General features: G+C 42.0%; 2 protein-coding genes across 4 annotated transcripts in view; both read left to right on the top strand.

Annotated features, from left to right (window-relative positions):
* SEC24C (SEC24 homolog C, COPII coat complex component) overlaps window positions 1-5,279 on the top strand; it is a 39,195-nt gene extending 33,916 nt beyond the window's left edge. For all 3 annotated transcript variants that reach the window (XM_068398887.1, XM_068398886.1, XM_068398885.1), the window contains 5 exons: window positions 687-805; window positions 1,172-1,351; window positions 2,012-2,203; window positions 2,631-2,720; window positions 3,148-5,279. In XM_068398887.1, coding sequence (XP_068254988.1) covers window positions 687-805; window positions 1,172-1,351; window positions 2,012-2,203; window positions 2,631-2,720; window positions 3,148-3,288 — 722 coding nt within the window. In that variant the 3' untranslated portion in view covers window positions 3,289-5,279. The remainder of the gene's footprint in view (window positions 1-686; window positions 806-1,171; window positions 1,352-2,011; window positions 2,204-2,630; window positions 2,721-3,147) is intronic.
* A 1,701-nt stretch (window positions 5,280-6,980) lies between these two features.
* On the top strand, window positions 6,981-15,365 carry FUT11 (fucosyltransferase 11). Its single transcript, XM_068398704.1, is given in 4 exon segments — window positions 6,981-7,250; window positions 7,252-7,791; window positions 9,097-9,722; window positions 14,661-15,365. Coding segments are annotated over 4 exon segments (1,545 nt in total). The 5' UTR covers window positions 6,981-7,019; the 3' UTR covers window positions 14,809-15,365.
* The last annotated feature ends 553 nt before the right edge of the window (window positions 15,366-15,918 follow it).

Below are 15,918 nucleotides of genomic sequence, written 5' to 3'. Positions count from 1 at the left end.
ACTTCAGTCATTTATGGGAAAGAGCATAAAGCTGTGATGATAGTATTGTTGCTTAGGTAGAGGATGTAGGCTTGTCCTTCATACAAATTCTTGTCTAAATTTTTTTAATAGAGGTTTGTATTGACAGCTGTCTGAATTCATCCTTGTATTTATTTTTGGACTGTTTTAGTTTGTTCTTTAACTGTTCCAGAATTTTGCTTTGGGAATAGGAAATGGTGACCTTTGCTCATAGATCTGGGTTAAATGTCATACTTTATGCATTGTACCCTATTTACCCTTTCTGGTTTGCTGTAAAAGCCTACAAATGCAGCAGCGATTTAGAGTTGTGTATGTTTATCGTCACTAAAATGTAAGAAACAGTCTCTTTTCAGTCCATTAAGGAAAGATGGCCAGGCTATAAAAGGAGTTTTTATAGTACTCCATGCTTTCAAGTATGACTAAGTGTATTCTAAAGTACATGGGGGAGAGAGAGAGTTGAAGAATACGTAATAAAATTGAGTAACTGAGCTTCTTCAGATCTTCAGTAGGAATGTATAATCTCTTTACCACAAGTTTGAAGGGGAGGGGAAAAAAGACTTTCATAAACAATAGTTGTTTAGATTTACTTTGTGGAAGTAGTGTTGGGTTTTTTACTGTTCATGAGCAATCACTTGATAGCTGTGCATCTCTTTCCTCTTTCTGTGCAGCATATCGTGGAGTTCTGAGTAGTCCAGTAAAGACTGTACGAGATGCACTGATCAACCAGTGTGCCCAGATCCTAGCTTGCTATCGAAAGAACTGTGCTAGTCCCTCTTCTGCTGGCCAGGTAAATGCCGATGTTTTCACTTGAATCGCAAGCCTGGATATTAAAAGGTGATGAGAGCTTCTTCCTACTTAACCTACTCAAAAAAAAGTCAATTGCTTTGCTCAGCAGGAATTTGCAAAGAGAAGACTGCAAGTAAAACTGTAGTGGAGAATGGCTTCTTGGACATCTGTCTGGAGCCCAGGAAGAACTGCCTGCTCCAGGGAAAAGTTTTGTGTTACTTTTGCAAGTCCCTGATATAATTAGACTATCAGCTTTCACTACTCACAGCTGTACCACACTTTGTTCATTCACGCAAGCCGTGTTTTATCAAACATAAGCTTATTCAGCAGGACAGCTGACCAACTTTTGTCTGCTTGTGACTTGTAGCTGATCCTCCCTGAATGCATGAAGCTGCTTCCTGTGTACTTGAATTGTGTATTGAAGAGTGACGTTCTTCAGCCTGGTCCAGAGGTCACAACGGATGACCGTGCCTACATTCGTCAGTTAGTCACATCCATGGATGTGGCAGAAACAAATGTTTTCTTTTATCCCAGGCTTTTGCCCCTGGTGAGTAATTCAGGATATTCTTACCACTTGAAACTTGCTGTTGTCTCGACTTGTCGTAAGGACTGGCGTTCATATTTTAGCACAGGAAAGCGATTTGAGAAGGATTTGGGATCTGCCATCTGTTGGGATACTTCACTTAATTCCACTCAGTGATAGATGCATTACTGCATCTTGGGAATTTGCTGGGGAATTTTTTTTCCTGAGCTGTGAGCATGTGACTAGTGGCAAAGACGACACTTTTGACCTTTTCATAGTCTTTTAAAAGTCCTAAAGCTTCTTGTAACTTTATGTAGTAATTTTCATCATTGTAGGGCAACTCCACATACTATTCTGACTTTTCAGTACCATAGTTGCTAGAATAACACTAACAACTAATTACATTCCTACTCCAGGAGGCAATATTGGAACTACTGAGCAACTTCACAGAAGCCTTATGTTCTCGTTGCTGACTGGGAGTCTCTTATCTGCTTCTGTGTCATGTTCAGTGAGAAAACTAAGAGTAACATGATACTTCAGTCACAGCTACTGCAGTCTTATGAGTCCTAGAAATGAGAAAGCCACCGAGGTCTTAGTGGCAGAAATTTTCAGGACTTCATAAGATGTTCTTGTTTTATAACCTTGATTTTGATTTATTTTATTTTTTATATCACTGTAAAACAGACCAAAGCAGATGTTGACAGCGATTCCTTACCAGCAGCAATCCGGAACTCAGAGGAACGTCTCTCCAAGGGTGACATATACCTGCTGGAGAATGGGTTGAACATCGTTGTGTGGGTGGGAGTCAACGTGCAGCAAGGCCTGATCCAGAACCTCTTTGGAGTGTCATCCTTCAGTCAGATTAGCAACGCCTTGGTGAGCTGGATAGCAGCGCGGGAGCTAGTGTCTGTGATAGTCACCCCAAACTTAAAACAATGAGAAAGCGAGCTGAGAAAATAGTGTTAAATTTTTCAAACTAGGAACAAGAGAAGCACAGGTACGTGAAACTAGTGGAAATGTCCCTAGTCTGGGCATGTCGGGCATGCTTTTGCCTAGCTCTGTTTGACAAACCACACTTCCACTGACGGTGAGGAGAACAGTTCATATGTAAATGGAATGAATAATTGACCTTTAATTCTGATATCATGTTGCATTCTCTTTTACCTAGTTGAGGTCAAAGAGATTGTATGTTAGTGGGGGTAGATATATCTCTACCCTTATGTAATACGACAAAACTGCTGAGTTTTGTTTAATGTTGCTCTACGTCATGTGACTAATGAGGATTGGGTATCTTTCATTCCAGAGTACCCTGCCTGTCTTGGAAAACACCTTTTCCAAGAAAGTACGATCTATTGTTGATATGCTTCAAGTGCAGAGATCCCGCTACATGAAGGTAAAAATGTTGTCCCCCATTCGTAGCTTTAAATCCCCTTCCGTTTTAGCAGAGCAGGTGATGCCTGGTAATGCCACAATGCTGAACTTATTCTTCCTGATTCGTAAATGTGATTCAAACTAAAGTTTTCAAGGCTCTGAAAAAAAAGTTTGTTACTAGTTTTGGAGTTCTGTGCTTACCATAGTTCTAAAACTAATTTTTTTCAGAGCTGCACAAACCACATACCTGGTATTTTCCTTCTATTTAGAATGGATTGACACTTAACCCTGCTTAGTTACAGAAATCAAATCACATAAGCCATATATGCTGTGATTCTGGTTATCTGTCTTTGGATTTTTGAGCCATTTAGCGCTTTGATCTTTTTTCTAAGAACATTAATTCTGCTAACTCCTCACTGTTGGTTTTGTTCTTGTTTTGTTTTTTGTAGTTAATAATTGTGAAGCAAGAAGATAAGATGGAAATGCTGTTCAAACACTTTCTAGTGGAGGACAAGAGCCTGAGTGGGGGGGCTTCATATGTGGACTTCCTGTGTCACATGCACAAGGAGATTCGGCAGCTACTGAGCTAGAGGAGGGAGTGGTGCTGGAACTCAGCAGTGACATTTCGGTCTCCACTAATGACCTGATCGGAAGGCCCAGCGCCCTCAAAAAGGACAACATAGAAATCTGTACAATTCCATAATTTTTAATACACGTTGCATAAGCAGAAATCCTTTCAACCTCTCCCAGTCCCATATGAGAGATAAAAAATTTTCCTGGTGAGGGCTAAAAAAAAAAAAAAAAAGGCCTTTGATACCAGGTCTTTTACTTGTATCTAAATTGTTTCCTGTGCTTCGCAGGAGCTCACCCCCCCACCCCATGCTCGCTAATCCTGTCGTAATGAATGTAGTTTTTTTCAGTTCACTGTACATGATTCAATATTGGGTGAAAAAGCGATAACTCTTCAAAACTTCTGGTAGTTGCTGTGTGTTTGTATGGGCGCGTGTGCATGCTCAGAGTGTGAAGAGGATGCGCAGGTGGGGAAGACAAGAAGCAGGTCAGGTGATGGGAGCTGGAGCAGCCAAACATTTTTTGTCCCCTCTTAAGAGGGAAACATGACCTTGCAGACCACAAATGTATCATGTGGCTGTCTGAACCAGAAATCCATGAAAAAGGAAATGAGTGGTAAGCCAGGAGGCAGCAGGGCGAATTACTTTCCACAATCTTCCCTGTAATCTAAGTTGCTGTGCAGATCTGTAATGGAGTAGTAGTTCAGTGAGCAACCGTCAACAGCTTCTGAACAGCATAGGGGTAGAGACGGTGCTTCCTGTTGGCATGTGTGGTGACTCCTTTCCTTCTCATTGTACGGCTCTGTAATGTCCTACTCAATCCGTGTTCCATGGCCTCTTCTGCAGAGCTTACCTGTCTATCCAGATGGTGGTGGGAACCAAAGCCTCTTAACCTTAGCAGAAAATACTTCTAACAAGGTGATGTGGGGCTGTATAGGTACTGGATGATAAGGAAGTGGCCATTTTCAACCATATTATTGTGAATCATAGCAAACAAACAGGAATTTGATTTATACTGATGCAAATTTGAGACTGCTTTGTACCCTGGAATACAAGGAAGGGGATACAAAAACTAAGATTTACACTGTACTGTAGTAGGTATTGCAAGTACCTGATCTCGGTTATTGGAAGCATCTGGGCCGTAGTGAAGAGTTTCATTACTAGGTGTTTATACCCACCCCCATTCTACCTACTGATCAGCTTGCACAAAACCTTTTTATAAGCCTATTTGTTAAACTAAAATACCTCAGACAGATTAATCCATCCACTTTGGCCACTCTGCTGCTCCATTCTGCAAGGATGAGAAAACTCCTGCAAAGAGAGTGAGTGTAAATCAAATTCAGAATTCTAAGGGCTTCATTTACTCACTTTTGAAAGGGGGCTTGTATATTTTAGCTTGAACGCTTAACGAGTGTTCTCACAATACCCAGGAGTTTAAGCTACCAATAGCACTAAAAGTGGAAGGAAGAATGTGGATGGATTAGAGAACATATTATCTGGGCTTGGTATTTCAAAGGAAAGTCCTTGGTAAGATCAGAAAAATATCTGGCTGTGGTTTTAGTTCCATATCCTGTAGCATGTATATAATTCCATTTTTCTTCTAATGCTGCTAGTTTGTCTTCCCTCCCATCACTACACAGAAAGGGGAATATGAAAATTGTAATGGAGAAACTCTTTCAAGATGTAGTTGACAGAACCTTCAGCATTTTTGTATGAATGTGGCCGACTTTTTACTCCACGTACTGCCTCCAACCAAAAAATCTAGAGGATTTTTAACCAGAGAGGAAAAAGAACTTCCCAGGAATATAAGGTGCAGCAACCACAGACTTCCATAAATACTAATTTCTAGTATTAATATTGGGGGGTGTGGGGGTGGAAATGAAATCATAAATGAACCTTTCATTTTCTTCACCTGTTTTTCCAATGCATCTTTTAATTTGTAAAGAAATAAAAATATATTAAGATGTATTTTATGTCATTGTTAGTAAATAAACACTGCTTATTTTTCCAAACCATGTATTTTGCGGGAGGGAGGACAGGGGAAGGGTGGAAGTCTAGCTCATTGATCCTTTACAATACGATCTTCTGTTCTCCAAGTTCAGTCTTTTTTTTTTTTTTTCCCTTATTCACAGTGAATGATGATAAGAAAATCAACAAGAGTCAACAGACAAAAGGTGCTGTTTAATCTCAGTGTTACTTTGCTTACATGATCATTTTTTAAGTTCCTGCCCCTTCTGAACTTTCGTTTTGCAAAGAGATTTCCCTTTTCTCTAACACAGCTTGAGTCAGTTGATTGGGGTTTTTTTGGTCTACTTTGGAAAGTACTACCATTACCTTGTGACAATGTTTAAGTTAAGACTTCTGCAGTCTTAGTTTTTCAGAGAAATAGAGCTCCTATTTCAGAGTTAAGATAGCAGGGAAGCTGGGTGGGTTGGGTTTTTTTTGGGCGGGGGGGCAGGGAGTGCTAATTGCAAAAATAAAGTTCTGAGTGAACTGGCAGTGTAACATGACTGTAGCCTGGAACATTGATATTGTACAATTTGCTGATAACCTTACAACAATCTGTATGAAAGCACAAGACAATCCTTGCTAAATATCCAACAATACTTAGTTTGTGGTAGAATATTTTTGAGATTACTGTCCTATAGAATGTACATTATGTCCAGAATCTGCTACTGAACTGATACATTGCAACAATGATGGGCCTTGTGCATCTTGTACATTAATTGTGTGGAGTAAATTGTGCGTGCAGGCATTTTTGTGGCAGCCCCGCTTCAGATGCATGTGGAAATTGCCTTGCAGAGCCCACATCTGTTGGCAGCCTGTCAGGATATAAGTGGAGGGGATGGCATGGGGATGGTAGTCTTTCTGCACTGACTGTGGTGTGCTTCTAGATCATGCCTGAGCAGTGTCAAGACCTAACTTTTCAAAGGAAAGCAAAAAGATTCCCATGTTTTAACCTGTTCCTTGTACAGATAGAGAATACTTCTCTGCTCATGTCCATACTAATGTCCTGTATTATGAATTTTCAGTTATAAGTATTGTGATTGGGATTAAGATATCTCTTAAGGAATTAATTTGAAGCTTTTAGTAATTTCATAACTGAGTGGTAATTCTAGTATACTTCTGTTGGGATTTTTATCGTGTAGCCCAAGCTCAGCTTTGCAGATACCAATTTCCCATTTACAGAGTATTTTAACACCAAAGGAGTTACACAAGGTTGGTACAGAAGAGCAGCTTCAAGGGAGCTTTAAACCTACCTGTAGATATTAAAAAAATAATAATTTCTATTACTAAAAGGTGTGTTCTGTTTCTTCCCTTCATGGTTTTCAGCAGGAGCTAATCTCGGTGTACTTTCTTGCACCCTCTACATGCCTGCAGGAACCACCTCGCTGCAGCTGTATTTGCTTTCAGCGTGCTATGGGGTTTTCCCCTGTCAGCTGTAGGTGCTGCTGATGCAGGTGTCCTCACAGCCGGATGCAGGTGCGATACAGGCAGAGGATTTACATCGCCTTGAAGTAAGACTGCACAAAGACTGAAGCGCTGCTGTTGTCTTACCAGACCTACGTTACGTGTCGCTGCCCCTGCCAGCCGCTGTTAATTGCCCTTGAGGACAGGAAGTGAGAGGAGCGGGAGAAAGGCGGTCCCCCCACCCCGGCCGTGCGCCCCCGGTACCGGAACGCCGCCCGAGGGCGGGGCCCTTGCAGCCGCTTCCTGGGTCGAGCCGGCGGGGCTGGCCCAGGGCGGCGGGCATGGGTGGGGGCAGGCCGGGCCGCGTACCGCGGCGGGGGCCCCCTTGCCTCTGGGTGACGCTGGCGCTGGCCTGGGGTGCGGGAACCGCTCTGGCCGCGGAGGGGCCGGAGGCGGCGGCGCCGGGCGGGCCGCCGGCGGAGGAGGAGGAGGCCGGGCTGGCGGGCGCCGAGGAGCCGTGCGGGGCGGAGGGGTGGGCGCAGGCTGCCGTCCCGCCGGGCGCGGCCTTCGTCGGCCGCCGCGTCGTACCGCGGCCCCGGCAACAACGACACGCGGAGCAATAGGGCGCTGCCTATCCTGCTGTGGTGGAGCGGGAGCCTCTTCCCCCACTTCCCCGGCGACACGGAGCGGATCGACTGCCCGCGCGGCTCCTGCCTCGTCACCCGGAGCCGGCGGGTGGCCCGGCACCGCCGCACCAAGGCCCTCATCTTCTACGGCACCGACTTCAGGGCCTACGAGGCGCCGCTGCCCCGCCTGTCCCACCAGACGTGGGCGCTTTTCCACGAGGAGTCCCCCATGAACAACTACCTCCTTTCCCACCCGCCCGGCATCCAGCTCTTCAACTACACGGCCACCTTCCGCCGGGAGTCCGACTACCCCCTCACGCTACAGTGGCTGCCCGGCGTGGGGTACCTGCGGGGCCCGGCGGTGCCCCTGGCCGAGAAGGACGCGTGGCGGCGGAAGGGCTATGCCCCGGTGCTGTACATGCAGTCCCACTGCGATGTCCCCTCAGACAGGGACCGCTACGTGCGGGAGCTCATGAAATACATCCAGGTAGGTGGGGTGCGCAGGGAGGCAGTGGCGCGGTGTTGCTGTAGGAGCTGGGCCTGCCTGGCTGCCCCCTTCCAGCTCCTCTTTTTAATGGGGTTTGTTTGTCCTTGTTTTTAGCCGAGACACGAATCATAACGGGATGCATGCCGACTACAAGCTGGACAGAAAAACTAGTTGTATTCCTTCCCAAAGCGTGGTCTAGACTGCACCGCATGCCAGTAGGTAGGCCTGATGGTAGCTGTTAGTTGTGGAGCTGGCCAGGCTCGGGATCAGTCAAGCTGGGCTAAGTGTGAATAAGCTTAGTCTTGTGGACCAAGTGCTAGAAGTTGCTGAAATCTCTGGACCTTTAAGTTAGTGTACAGGAAGACTATCTATTTAACAAGCCTTGCTCCTATTGAAAGTATGGGCGTGCAATAAAAAGACAGGTTGCTGTATCTTCAGAATCTGCTCCTGATCTGCATTGTGGTAGGACCATGTTATTCCTGTGGTGGTTTGTACTGCTGAGGCACAGGTGATGGAGAGTAGCTTCATAAGCTGAAATAATGTTTCTTTCATGCAGAAAAAAAGTTTAGTGCTTTTTTTTTTTCCTTAAAAATTCTGAAGGATAGTAGATTAGGAAAAAAAAAGTATGTTTTTAGTCTTTATCTGGAACATCTTTTTTCTAGTTGCTGCTGTTTCTGTTGGCAGCAATTAATTTATTGTGCAAATTCATAATGTACTCAGTAGTAAAGCAAAGACAAAATAATTTCTAAAATATGACTATGTATTGTTAAAGTATGAAGCAGATTCCAGATCAAGTGTGTTGTCTTCAATTTTTAGACAGTATTCTTTTAGCTCCCTGCATCAATTTTTCTCAGTCTAACAAATTGAAAATTTTTGTTAGCCTGCTGAGACTGGCAGCAACTGTGTGTAATAACTCTTTGGAGAAGTACTGGGTCTCCGTTAAGTAGAAATATGACTTCTAAATTAACATAGAGTTGAATGCTCTTCCTTACCTCTCAGTTTCTGATTTATCTGGTAATAAATACATTTTTGGGTGATGTCTTCCTGTTAGCATACTCCCACCCACCACTCAATCTGTAGTGTAGTTTACGCTGCTTTTGAAACTGAGCACTCGGTTTCCTTGAAAGCTGTTAGAACTGGGACTCTAGAAATATTCACAAGGGAAAGAACTTGGAGTGAAAGTGAAGCTAAACTTAAGGTAGCTAGGAACTGATCAAAGTTAGGAATTTTATGAAGAACTACAAGTTCTGAAGACAAGCTCCGGGCAAACAAATCACTTTGTAAAGATGTGGATTGTTATTTTAGGTTGACTCCTATGGGAAATGCCTGCATAACCGTGAGCTTCCCAGTGAGCGACTGAGAGACACTTCTACAGCCACTACAGAAGATTCTGAATTTATGACTTTTATCGCCAGATACAAGTTTCATCTGGCCTTGGAGAATGCCATATGTAATGACTACATGACAGAGAAGCTGTGGCGTCCAATGCACTTGGGTGCTGTCCCAGTATACCGAGGCTCCCCAGCTGTGCGGGACTGGATGCCAAACAACCTCTCCATCATTCTTATAGATGACTTTGACAGCCCCCAAGAGCTAGCAAAGTATCTTGATTTCCTGGACAAGAATGGAGAGGAATATATGAAGTATCTAGAGTATAAAAACCTTGGTGGAATCACAAACCAGTTCTTGGTAGAGACCTTGGCGAGGCGGGAGTGGGGTGTGAATGACATGACTCTGCCCAATTACCTGAATGGCTTCGAGTGTTTCGTCTGTGACAGGGAGAACACCCGGGTCAAAGAGGAGCAGGAACACAAAAAGTCTCGTGGGAAAATTCCAGCTCCCAGACCTCACATAGCTCAGTTCAAGCACATGGGATGTCCTATGCCAACCCCTGGGTTTGGAAGTGTTGAAGACCTCTCTGGAGGAGACAGGTAAAGTAGCAATACTATGCTGTTTGAAGGGAAAAAAAGCTTCAAATAATAATAGCTGTAACTTTTAATAATGCTTTGTACTTAAAGCATCTCTTAATACATCTCCAGTTACACTTTATATTATGTCTTGTGGGTGATGTGGTAGTTCTGCTGATATTGCATAACACTGAGGCTGAAAAAGAGGCTTGGATGGTGCTATTGGTTAGTGGTTGAATGAGGAGCGTGAGACACCCATAATATTCTGTTAAAATGCTCTGTGACCTTGGGCAATGTGATTATCCTTTGTCTATCTTAGCCTCTTTGTTTGTTTGTAGGCGGGATGTTTTTCAGTAGTGATGGTAAAGCACTTGGTAGCCCTTGGGTGAAAGAAGCTCTATACCACACTAAAAGTACTGCGTTGCCACAGTGTTCAGTGCAGGCCTGCTTAACTCCTGTTGAATTCAGAGCAGAAGTTGGGCTCACCCAGAATACTTTACAAGACTTTTTGTCATTTTGTGTGAGAGAATTCTGGCTTGTGCTGAAGGACGCCATCCCATTTATTTAGGAGAGGGACCACATAGGATGGAGAATAGATTGAGTAGTTCCTTGTCCCCTTTGCACACAGGGATTGCCAGCGTAGCTGGAATCTCCCAGGCCTATGGCCCAGTGTTAGCCATCTCTAGTGCAAGCTGCTCTGAAGTCTGTCAGCAGGGAACTAACCACACCAACCCTCAGGCAACCACTTTTGACGGGCAGAACAGAGTTTTGCTTGCACGGTGTACTTCGTATTTATACATGTGTTGGTACAAAACAAGTCAGCGCTTGGCTTCCCAAACCTTGAGTCTTTCCGTCGACAGTGTTTGAAGTTGCAGTTGCTGGAAGGAAGGGTTCTTGCAGTTCATAAACCCTGTGTGCACTTTTTGTAGTGTGTATTACTGGTATAACATGTTTGGATCCCCCAGGTTTGTCACTTTGCATTACCTGCAACAATTTCTGTCTTTTTAGGCAATTACTCAAGTGCATGCAATTAGCTTTCTATAAGCCATCAGACAGCTGTCATAAAGATAAACCCTCAGCCATAGCAGATCTTGCCTATGTTCATACCTATCACCAAAGATTTCAATGTTCTGATGTCAATCTCACTATAGTATTAAATTAATGACTTTTTGAAAATATTGAAAAGATATCATGCACTGTCCAGAGGGAAGTTGTCAATTAGGTTATCCCAGTTTATATCAGTTTACAGCTTTGTTAATAATTTCCCAGACTAAGGAATTGAATGCTTAAAAGTGTTAAAATATTAGAAGAAACAGTATGTTGAAACTGTAGAATACATCCTTTCTAGTATGCTAACCCAGAAGTAAGTTCCATGTGGATATGAAGCTCTCAAAAATTTTTTATTACATTATCCATCCACAAAAAAATAGAGAATTTTTGTAAGTATGGGGAAACTACTTTGTCCTATGTTTGGATGCTTTCAAAAACAGACAACTGAAATTAAAAGAGGAAAATAAACCTGAGGTCATTCAGGTTCTTTAGGAAATGCCTGTTTCAAAAAACTCATGATGTTTGTCATTAAGAAGCATTTTTCAGAGTACAATTAATTCTCATATTGACTAATTGAAAGTTATGCTTGTAAGTAAAAGGGGCCCATAATCCTTTCCTTTCTGTTCGTTGATCGATTTACTGGACCTTTTTCATAGTAATGCATACCCTTTCTCAGTCGCAAAATGTGCTTTTTCCCTTGTAGCATGCTCTGCAGCATCCTACTCCTACTAGAGAGTGTTCTCTACTTTTTCATAGCTTTTCTTTTGCTTGAGCAGCAGGTGGCAGCAGAGAAATACCTCTGAAGGCACAGCATGGTTGCCTATGCCACTTACTTGCAAGCTCAGGTACTCCATCGTTCTGTGCGGTGGTCATCAGCAAGGAGTTTGGAACAGGTGGGACGTAATCCAAGGTACAGTTGCATCCCAGGAAGTTTCTGTGTCTCATTGAACCATAATGTGTTATTCTCCCCATGTTTATAGACATGAAATGTGTCTGGAAAAATTGTACCACGGAAGCTTTTACATTGTGTGCTATCTACTTTAGAAAGGTATGTATCTGTACCTTCTGAGGCATGACCAAGGGGATCTCCAGTGATCTACAGTGGTTTCTATCTCGTAAGCATCTGAGCTTTCACCATCTTTATCTCCGAAATGGAACATGATTACTTAGAATTGTAAATGGTGTGACAGTAACATAAAATTGTTGCCAAAGCATTAGCTAAAACATGCTCATATTTTGTCAGAGTTTGACAGTAATATTATGTCAACAGTATTATCAATTTAGATTGTTGTCTGCTGAGCCAGTCAACTGTGTATTTTGTTACTTTAGAAAACATTACTGTGGAAAAATAACGCAGGCCTACTGGGGTTACAAATGATAGACTATATGCGACGTACAAGGTCTGACTATAAACATACACTGTGACTTTGAGTTCTGGAGGCTTCTGGAACTCAGAGAACAACAAAGGCAATTAGAGTTTATATATTTTTAGAGCAAGTACTCAATTACAGTAAGGTTACCCTGCACATCTGCATGCTCTGTAACCCTTATTCCCAGATGTAACTTGTTTTTAGGGTTGACGAATGTGCTGAATTGACAGAACTGTTGCATCAGAATCTCTCTCTATGTAGGTATATGTAGCTGGAGCACGTTATTATACCGTCACCTTGCTGTCTTTTAGCTCTAAGTGTGGAGACGTGATTCCTAAATCCTTATGCTTGCAGCCTCACTTGTATTTGGACTTCCGGGCTTCACACCCAAGTGAGCTTAAGAAGAAAGGCTGTAGAACAACCATTTGTATGTGTTAGGCTATGGGTCAGTCACTATAATCTAATGAATTCTTGGCTGCTTTGTACAGAAAACAGTGAGTTACAGTGCTACTGGTAAGTAGAATGTCTGGTTAGTAGGAATCGGAATCTCCAGTTGTTCTTGGACTCCCACCTTTGTGTGAAGAAATGTTTGGTTTGTTTCATTGATAAGGATTCATTTTTCAAAAGTGGGGCATTTGAGAAGATAACTATAAGAAGACTAAGTGACAATACTTTTCCAGTCACCTGAACTTTTCATCTGTAGTAGCACAACAAAAGAGAAGCCAGTGTGCCTTTGACAAAGGAGTATTTTGAAACCATCATGGTTTTGCCAGTTCCATTTTATGTCGATGTCACAGTTTATTTATGACAAGAGAAAAAACAGCTTAAAAATGTATCAGATTTGCCACGTGTACACTGTAAGGTGTCTCTTGCAATAGAATCCAATAATCAGCTAGGATTAAAGATAGATCTGTATCTCACGGTAATAACGTTTCAGGTATATGTAGTTGATCGTTTCAGGATATTTGTACAGTCCCATTCATCCTGGGGTACCATTTTTTTCCAAGTTACAGAAACCGAGTGAAATTATTTTCTTAAACAACAATAACAGCAATGTAAAAAGAAAAATACCAAAGTGTTCTTATTTAATGTTTTTGACAAAAGTCTTCACTTGATACTGGAATTCTTTTGGTGTTGTTTTCTGTAGAGTTCAGCTGGAAAAACTCTTTCTTTTTCTGTTCCCTACAGCCACTTAGTCTTGTGTCCTAGTACTTAACTGCAAGTATACTCATTTTCCTAACATGTGCCCTTATTCAGTGCTGTAAAAGACAAGTAACTCATGTTGGCAGTCCTTGAACAAAGGTTAATGAATTTAGCTGGTAAGCAACATGATCTCACCAGTATGTCCAAGTGCTGCACTTTACAGAGGAACCTTTCGGCAGACTTTTTTAAATGGCAGAAATAAATAAGCCTCCCTCTGTCTATGATCCTTCACAATTGTAATCTATGTTAAAAGGTTTATTTTGAGGTCTCTGTGTTGTACACTGCAGAAATGCCCCACCATAGATGATGCTGTTGACCACAGAAAACTATTCCCATTGGCATACAAGTTGTATGCTGCTCCACAAGAAAGCAACTGTGATCTGTTGTGCGTTTCTTTTGGTCTGCTTGGAATAGTGGGTGGGATCTGCTTTTGGGCAGTGCAGCCATGCTTGATTTAATATATGGTGTATAGAGTGAATGCAGAAGGCACTGTACTTATTTCTGTGATTGGGAGGGAGAAGCAGCAAAAACCTCGGTACGTAAGTTAACAAGTATTGGGTAACTCATACGGACAGATTAAAAAGAGCATCATGTTTGGTCCTTTTCAAAATTTGTGATGGGCTTCTGTGGCTGGGTAGCAGATATAATGGAGAAGAGATAAATAAATTATTGCCATACCTTGACATAACACAAATGAGAGAAGTAGTCCACGTGATCTTGAATGGGAAGGGAATTGCTGAAAGTTGCAGTGATGTAGTGTGTGCTGTGAAAAGTTTGAGAATGTATGCATTGAAAAAAAAGAGGTGTATACTCGACCATGTAGTCTGGAAATAAAGAATAGAGTCTGGCTTGAGGGATATAATGACGTTTTGTCTCTGCCATGTATAACCTGAGTTTGTAATGAGTAGCTGTCGTTCTTTAATTGTTAAATGGTTTATCTGGAAAAAAAATTGATTCTCAGGCTGTTATACGCATACTGGCCATGGAGGGCTACTCCTAAAATCATATAAGAACTCTGTGCTGAGTTTTAATTTAATAGAAGTTTTTATTCTCTACAGTTAATAATTTAGTCTCTTTGGTTAACACTACAGTCACATGCTGGTGTTTCTAGAATGTTGTAAAGCTAATGCTGAACTTATACTTTCTGTAGAGAATTTTTGTAGCAAGTTTCTTTAAATGACTTGGAGCACAATGGCACAGTAATAACATACTTTGTCATGACTGTCTCTCAGCCTGTTTTCCTCTTACATGAAAGAAAAAAATGGTTTCAGTGCTATTACAGCAGCAGACTCATTTGGTTTTTTAATGGTTTATGGTGGTGTCTCTTTTTTTGTTTCAGTTGGAAAGAGATGTGGCTGCAGGATTATTGGCAAAGCCTTGATCAGGGTGAGGCCCTCACTGCTATGATTCATCGCAATGAGTCGCATCAGGGAAGATTTTGGGACTATATGCATGAGATTTTTCTTAAGAGGACGAGGCAACACTGACCCATCTTTGTAAGAGCTTGATTTGAAAATTGCATTGAAAGTTGAGACGGCAAATTCTTACCTCGCTCCAAACCTTTGCCTTGAAATAGAAGAAAAACTCTTACCGAGACCATTTTTTCTGGTGCATGAAGTGAGTAAGTTTCTGTTATGATTGGATTCCAGCAGTGGAGATCTTAGCAACTGCTTTGATTTGAATTTCAGCTCTGTGGCATGAAGCCACTCCTGACTTGCAGGTGTCAACATGTGGGGCAAAAAAGGAATTTACTCTCCTTTTGCATTAGGTATAGTTTCCTTGTGGCTTACATGACTTCAGAGGAACACCTCTTCAGACTCTTGCTCAAATGCCCTTAGTTATTTCAGGGATTTTTTTAAATCTCCAAAATATTAATAATTTTTATAAGTATTTTATCAGTCACTTATTCTCCTCGTTGAAGTATACTTCTAGCTGCTATTAAAAAAAAAGCTTTTCCAGTGAAGGAATTACAAAAGACTAATGTCTGTGGAGAGCAATTGTGCCTTATGAAATTACAGCAATAAAGTCTCTTCTCCCCAGATAATATGCCTCAAGTACTCCTACTTTTCAGGATAACTGAATAGCTATGGGCAGGTCACTTACTCTCTGCCTAATTTTCCTCTGTTGCTAACTTACCAGGTGATGCATACAATGGGATGGGAGACTAAATTATTTAATTCACAACTTTCAACAAACTATTTCATACCAGAAAGTGTATTACCTGGTATAGTGCAGAACTAGAGTAAAATTAGTATGCTTTGGTTCTTTTAAGTTTCCATTAAAGCTGAAATCCCAGCCATAATCTTGACTTCTTGTTATCTCCTTAATACCAGCAATTCAGAGGCCTTTGATTTGTTCTTTTTCTAGTATCTGCAGCTTTCTGCAAAGACAAATACATTTTAACAATGGTGCCTTTCCAGTTGTCTCTGCAGTTTGGATACAAACCTTGCAGTCTTCCTCTGCTGAAGTGGGTGATCAGAATCAGGTGCACTGAGATGGTTTTGCATCTCTACGAAATCTTAACATCATGTGATCCTGGTCTGTGACTGGAGTTCCTAAAAGTGATGACATGTGGATAGATCTTCCTTGTTGCGTAG

This window comes from Nyctibius grandis, chromosome 4 (genome assembly GCF_013368605.1).
Source record: "Nyctibius grandis isolate bNycGra1 chromosome 4, bNycGra1.pri, whole genome shotgun sequence".
NCBI classification, from domain to species: Eukaryota; Metazoa; Chordata; class Aves; order Nyctibiiformes; family Nyctibiidae; genus Nyctibius; species Nyctibius grandis.
The sequence above is the reverse complement of the archived record's forward strand: the minus strand, read 5'-3'. Positions and strand labels throughout refer to the sequence as shown.